This window comes from Juglans regia, chromosome 15 (genome assembly GCF_001411555.2).
Source record: "Juglans regia cultivar Chandler chromosome 15, Walnut 2.0, whole genome shotgun sequence".
Classification (NCBI taxonomy): domain Eukaryota; kingdom Viridiplantae; phylum Streptophyta; class Magnoliopsida; order Fagales; family Juglandaceae; genus Juglans; species Juglans regia.
The window spans coordinates 2,778,276-2,785,477 of NC_049915.1; the positions used below are offsets into that span (position 1 = coordinate 2,778,276).

General features: G+C 36.6%; 1 protein-coding gene across 1 annotated transcript; it reads right to left on the reverse strand.

Annotated features, from left to right (window-relative positions):
• Positions 1 to 842: 842 nt before the first annotated feature.
• LOC109021317 (ankyrin repeat-containing protein ITN1-like) lies at positions 843 to 1,916 on the reverse strand. The gene is made up of 2 exons (XM_019003930.2): positions 1,822 to 1,916; positions 843 to 1,695 (listed from the first exon to the last, which is right to left on the reverse strand). Exons 1-2 carry the CDS (start codon positions 1,846 to 1,848, stop codon positions 919 to 921), a joined length of 804 nt encoding a protein of 267 aa, XP_018859475.1. The 5' UTR covers positions 1,849 to 1,916; the 3' UTR covers positions 843 to 918.
• Between the last annotated feature and the right edge of the window lie 5,286 nt (positions 1,917 to 7,202).

A 7,202-nucleotide genomic window follows, 5' to 3' on the forward strand; every position in this document is an offset into this window, starting at 1 on the left:
TTTAATTAGAACCAATTAACCTTGTCATTTTCAGATAAAAATAAAACAAATACAGAAAATAAAAGTGGGGGCGAATGCTAACTTGAGGGTTAGGCTAGATATCCAATGGGTAAAGAAAAGTCATAAGAAGTTTCCTACTGCCGGAGGCAACTTGTGTGGTGTACTCGACCCTCGCTTGTTTTTTTGTTGAGGACAATATGACGCCAAGATGTTGGCCACTCGGGTCATACTGTTAGGGTGGGGTTAAGTCTCTAAACATTAAGATCCGTTAGCTGGTCTTGTCTTGTGATGACCGAATATCTCTAGTCTACTTACTTGGTCTTGAATGAATTATGGTAATAGAGGATTCCTACGTTAATGGAGTTATAGTGTTTAGTGATGAAATTGATGTTTGTATTGATGATAATGTAAAAGGGTGATCTCTTAGATCCTGCCGACCATCACCATCTTTCTCTCACGTCCCGCGTTCGGTTCCCCACAACCCTTCTTTCTCTCCTCTTTCTAATGCTACATAATATCAACGTTTCGTATAATGAACAAGGGACCCTAACCTCAAGAAACGATGCTGTTTCTTCCCTTCAATGACTGGGCTTCGTCATGAGTCTGGGCCTCTATTGGGCCGGGTGTTACAGAGACTGGTGAAGACAAGGGATCGATCGATGGTCCTGCTGGGAATACATACTGATTTCTTCTCTCTCACGCCGATTAAGATTGCGAGCATAAGATCATAGAAAATTCAGAATATTCAACAACACACACACACACACACACATATATATATATAACGACAAACATTATAGAATTATCTTACAAGAGAGTTTCAAGAGTCCTAATGAATAAAAAGTAGCATCTTTAGCAGCAGCCTAGTACCCATGAGTTTTAAAAAAACCAAAATTATTCCTAGCTAATGAATGAAGATCACACTGAAGAGCCTTGTTCATAATTTGGTCGAATTCCACCCAGAGGAATTGGATGACTGGTTGTAGTACTGGTAAACCGAACCTGGTTTCTGTCATTATGTCCAGTTTGGTTGTCATTCTTAGTCTCCATAGCGTGCAAGCGTTGCTGACTTGGAATGAAAAGCCTATTCTGTGTCCCGAAAAGGAACCTCTTAGAACAGAATCCTGAGTGGACTATATCAAACCAAAGGCGATAATGTAGGATACCAAACAAACTAATTGGGACAGCGGGCACCGCAACAATTATTATACGGATCGAAACACTGTTTTCGCTTTTAAAGACCAAAAAGCATGCCGCAATGAAGGCTATCAGCATGCCTACTATTGAGATTACAAGCGTAGTGAGTCCCAATGCCAATCTAAGAGGTAATGATATGAGGAAATCCTTTTCCGTGTAGCGTGACGTGAGAATTGACAAGAAAACTAATATTGAGGATGAAGAGAATAACATTGCTACTGCATTTGATACGAAGAATACCGTAAACCAGCTGGTTTCCAAAAATATAGGAATGCCTGTTTCTTGATTGTTGCCACCCGGTACTGTGAAGGCAGCTGGAAAAACCACAGTGGCAATCAATGCTGCCACGAGCATGCAAGAGTTTGCCGTGTTCCTCATCCACTGTTCACCATTCTTCTGTAGTTCTTCATGGGTCTTCACAAATATATCCCTAGGTGGTTTTTCTTCTGGTCCAATCGGCCCATTCACAGATGACTTCGGCACGATCTTTTCTATCTCCTGCAATAACCAATTACTTTTTGTAAATTAAAAAATATTGAAAGTGGAGACCATGCAATGCATGTGCGGCGAGAAAAAAAGAAGTTGACATGATATTTAACACCCGTATGTACGTACTATACGTACTTGAAACCACAACAACTCTCGTTGCATTTGAAGGGCTGCTCCTGATACGATATTCAATCGATCTGAAGAAGGCAAATCTTCAACTAATTAGTGCAGCATGGATTTATTCCCTTCGGCATATAAGCTCGCAAGGTTGTCCTTCAAAACACCTATCTCATATATTAAATTAAATACACGCTCTTGTCGATGTTTAATCGCAACGTGAAATAAAGTTCCATATTCTTCGTCAAATTCCCATATGAGATGGGGATAAGAGCGTATAAGTATAATTAGAAATTCAACATTCCCTACTTTTGCAGCTTCAACAACTAGTAGCTTATATTGGCAAACCAAAGTTGAGAAATTTTTGCCTTGTCGAAGCTCTTTCAAAAGGCTGTCAACTAATTGATGGGCTGATGCCTGCATCACAGCTTTGTTGCAGAACCGACCTCTGAAACCTAGTTAGGATTAAGAAATATTAATCTATATGCCAAAAAAATATGAATTAAATGATTAAATTCACACATTCCCAACGACCCAAACTTTTTTAATTAGTTTTATTATGTCAAATCGTTAGGATATAAGTTCTTATAATGGATTATTTCATTGCTTCAACGTCAATGAATTAATTATGCTCGATTATGGCTCTTATAAAATTGACCTAGCTAGCTTATAGTACTGCAGATTGCACTAAAATTTGCATTCAGTGTCAAATTATGCATGCGAGCATAGACATCTAGTATATATGGGTCGTGATTTAATTAATTGGAATTAGCAGTACTTTAGTTCTTGATAATGGAGTAGAATTTTAAAGAGAAAGAGCTATGGCCACAAAGAAATCCCACAAAAGTAAATCCACAAGTTAATATGACTCCGGCCATATGATACTAATTTAGATCTATTTTACAATAAAATTAATTTTACAAGCTAACGTACAACATCAAGTCACATCAGTTTATTAGTTTACTTTTAAAAGATTAATTCTTTGTAGCTAAAACATTTCTCTATTTAAAAATTTAGTAATTAACAATAATATTTTATTTTAAGGGTCTCAAAGATTAACGTTTACAAATTAAATTACGTGGTTATTTTGAGATCATGTTAGATATCATATATGCAAGCTGCTAATTCTAATAAGGTGATATACACATTTAACATTTAGTACTAAAGAATTAATATAATATGGCCTCCTATCTACTTAATTCCCAATGCTACGTGGACCGGGGTATATATATAACTATGTATCATGATTGAAGAGATTTTTATATACTTGATTGAAGAAATTCCACCATAGTCCAATTATAAATATACACATGCATGCATATATATATATATATATATATATATATATATATAAATAAGTACAAGATACACATGACAAGTAATGTTATAATTAGTTTGGGTTGGAGATAAACTAACAGGAGTTTAAGCATCTTTCCCATACTGATGGCTGACTTTTGTTGCCAATTCCCGAAGGCTTTCGGGCCAACAATTTCAATGGAGACCAAAGATGAAGTTCCTTCTCTTCAGTTGTTAACTTCAGAGTATTCAGAATTTTGTGTGACGTATCTGTTCATAAAAACTAAATTAATATATATGATCATTTCCTTATATATATGCGCGCGTGTGTGGTAAGTCATGTGAAACCTCTATTTATATAATTAATGATATACTTTTTAGGAATTAAAAGTTCATGATCAGGTCAAACATGAAAAGATACTAATTACAAGTACTGTATGACATACCATACAAATCAGTGGAAATAGTAGCGTTAAGGAGCTGAATGAGATCGGCAGAATCCATGTCTTTAATAGAAGTCACAGAGTATAAATACGACACCATGTCTCTATTTCCAGTCTTTATTGCCGCTTAAAGTGGTAAAACTTGGATGTCATCCTTGGGAATCAATGGCAAGTTTCTGTTCTTTTTCACCATCTCTTCTGCAATTGTTACAATTTTTGATTGAGCGGCATAATAAAGGGACGTGTAGTTTCCGTTGGTTTTCAATTCTAATTCTTCCAGTGTCATCAATTTCACGAGTTGTTCTACAAAACGGGTGCGTTTTGCAGCTGCAGTAAAGTGAAGAGTTGTCCCTTCCTCTTTTGTTATGGCGGCTCTAATGCAGTATTTGGAAATTCCTGAATAAAAACTTCAGCAGCTTTCCAGTCATCTTCTAGGATAGCTAGAATGAGGGGAGTAAAATCAAAAGGGGCAGGAGATTGAAATAATGGGTTATCTCCCTCTTCCATTTTTTCCTTGATTTCCTTCCGAAGACAGCAAGCAAGCATAGGGGGCCGGCTTGAAAATTAAAAGAATTAATACGATTGCGTTAATTAAAAAAGAAAACAGAAAAATAAAAATCTCTGAAACATAATTTAGTTTTGATCTATTTCGAAATACATTCTTCCTGCATGCATGTGATAGTAGTAGAAGGACAATCGAAACTGCTAAACTTTCAATCTAAAGAATTTTTGAAGCAGAAAGTTAAAGAATATAAATCGGTGAACAACACTTACTTCTTATAATATTCTGGCACTTGGAAATTGATGATCAGCTAGCTTTAAAGAGACTGCGTGTACTCCAAGGAAATGAGGTTTTTGATACTCTCAACTTTGGACGAGAGTACTTTTGCTACAAAGTGCATGGATTAGATTTATAGATCCAAGTCCACCATTATGTAGCGATATATTATGATATATTACAATATATTGTCCAAAGCAGAAGAAAAAACACATTATAAATCTATTCTGGAAGTTTGTCCTTTTCTCGAAAGAAATGTTTTTAGAAGAGTAATAATAGATGAACAATCATTTTTGCAACTTCACTACTCTAAATTAAATGAAAATTAAGGCACCGTTTAGATAGTGAGATGAGATAATATAATTTTAGATAAAAATTAAAAAAAAAATTAATTTTTAATATTATTATTATTTTGAAATTGAAAAATTTTGAATTGTTTATAATATTTTGAAATTGAAAAATTTTGGAGCTTAAAACTTGGATCTATAGAGAGGAACAAAGCTTGTTGCAACATTGGCTACCAAAAGGTGAAGCTAATGCTGGGTTTTTCATAGCAGTTAGTAGGAGGAATTATCGGCAAGTAAGGGAGATGAAAATGCAAGACGGATCCTTTCTTACCAGTCCGGAACAGGTGCATAATGGAGCTGTGTCCCACTTTCAAAATTTTTTGGAGAATAGGCTGAGAGGTGAATTACCGAATTTGGATGGTTTGGTTCAAAAACTAGTATCCGATTGTGAGAATGATGAGTTATGCCGATTGCCTTCAGAGCAGGAAGTGAAAGATGCTATTTTCTCCATTCCAATAGATGGTAGTCCGGGTCCAGATGGGTTTGGTTCAGGCATTTATCGGTCATGTTGGCATATTATCTCCAAGGAGGTTGTTGAAGCGGTGGTTGATTTTTTCAGTGGTGCTACCCTTCCTAGATTTTATTTGGCCTCTTTCCTGGTGCTAATTCCGAAAGTTCCAAGTCCTGATAGCTTTGAAAAATTCCGACTCGGTTTTTTATAAGGTTTGCTCTAAGCTTTTGGTTAATCGTTTGTCTCCAATTTTAGCCAAAATTATTTTGCAAGAGCAAGGAACCTTTATTCAGGGCTGTAGTATTTTTGAAAATATTAATTTGACTCAAGAAATGATACATGCGTTAAACAAGCCTTCTCCGGCGTCGGGGGGGGGGTGGGGGGAATGTTGTGTTGAAGATTGATATGGCCAAAGCATACGACAGTATTGACTGAGATTTTCTTTTACATGTATTTTGTTCCCTGGGTTTCTCAAATCTGTTTTGCAGGATTATTCCACAATGTATTTCTTTACCGTGGTACTCAGTGGTAATGAATGGAGTTCCTAAAGACTTCTTTAAGGGTGGCAGAGGGTTGAGACAGCGTGATCCACTATCTCCTTATTTATTTGTTTTTATGGAGGAAATCCTTTGTAGGGTGTTAAAGCAACAGGTTGAGTCAGGAAAAATTGCTCCTTTTTACCATCCAAGGGGGGCTCCTATAATATCTCATCTTCTTTATGCCGATTATATAGTAATTTTTACTAATGGTGGAAAAGCCTCGATTGAGAATATCACTAAGGTTCTTAAGCTTTATGGAGAATGTTCGGGCCAAGAGGTGAATAATAGGAAATCTTCGATCCTTTTTTCAAAAAAAAAAAAAAGTCTCTATCTCGGCGTAGAATGATTTTGAGAATTACCGGATTTACTGAAGGAGGATTTCCGTTTAATTATTTGGGTGTTCCCATTGTTTCGGGAAGACTTCTGGTGGAACATTTTGAAGGCTTGATTAAGAAAGTTAGAGATCGAATAGAGAGTTAGAAGGCCCAATTGCTTTCAAATGGCTCTCGGCTATTGCTTTTAAAGCATGTTTTGCAAAGCATTTCTATCCATAGCCTTTCTATTTTACATACTCTGAAAGTGGTATTGGATAAATTGAAGAGACTGATGAGTACCTTCTTTTGGGGTGTTAGAGATGGCAAGCCTAAGAAAAAATAGAGGGCTTGGGATGAGCTGTGTAGACCAGTTTCAAAGGGGGGTATTGGGCTTAGAAGTTGCTTGAGGTGCAGACATCCCTTCATATGAAATTAGTTTGGAATTTGCTTCAAGAAAAATCGGTTTGGTCGAAATTTTTTGTTGCTAAATATATCGGTAATAATCATATCTTTTGCGTGGATTTCTCTAAAGGATCAAAATTATGGAAGATGCTTTTAAATAACATGGCTGCTGTACAAAAATTTTCCAAATGGAGGGTGAAAGAAGGGAACGTTTCCTTTTGGCAAGACAAATGGCTAAATGATGGTCTTCTTAGTGAACAACATGAAGTTCGGGATTTACCGAATCTTTCTATCGCCGATTGTAAACTTGGAAATGGGTGGAATGTGGAACTGTTTGACCGATTAGTTGGTATGGAAAAGTCGGAAAAAATATTAGAAGAATTGGGTAGAGTGAAACAGGGAAAGGATACTCTTATTTGGTTACCGAATGCCCAAGGAATTTTTTTCACTCGTTCTGCATGGGAATGTATCAGGTCTAGAGGCCCAAAAGTGCCTTGGAATAAATGGTTGTGGCATCCTGCACTACCAAAAAAATTGTCTCTAACAATGTGGAAGGCATATAATAATTGTTTGCCAGTGGATGATCGTGTTCGCAGAGCAGGGATTCCGTTGGTTTCTAAATGTGATTGTTGTGACAATGGGGGATATGAGGATCAGAGTCGTGTACTGGCAGTTGGGACTTTTGCCGAACAGGTATGGAGTAAATGTTGCTCTACTCTTGCTATACCTCATATGGATGGCCGGAATTGGAAAGACAAAGTAGAAATATGGTTTAGGCGTGCTAAATTTTCAACTCAACCAGGCCAATTAATTGGTCTTCTTCCTAGCA

What these genes read in the sequence shown, in the direction of transcription:
- LOC109021317 (XM_019003930.2), bottom strand. Translation starts at nt 1,848, where the DNA reads ATGCAACGAGAGTTGTTGTGGTTTCAA. An exon ending in GAGAGTTGTTGTGGTTTCAA is followed by an intron (nt 1,696 to 1,821) that starts GTACGTATAGTA and finishes TGGTTATTGCAG; the next exon opens with GAGATAGAAAAGATCGTGCC.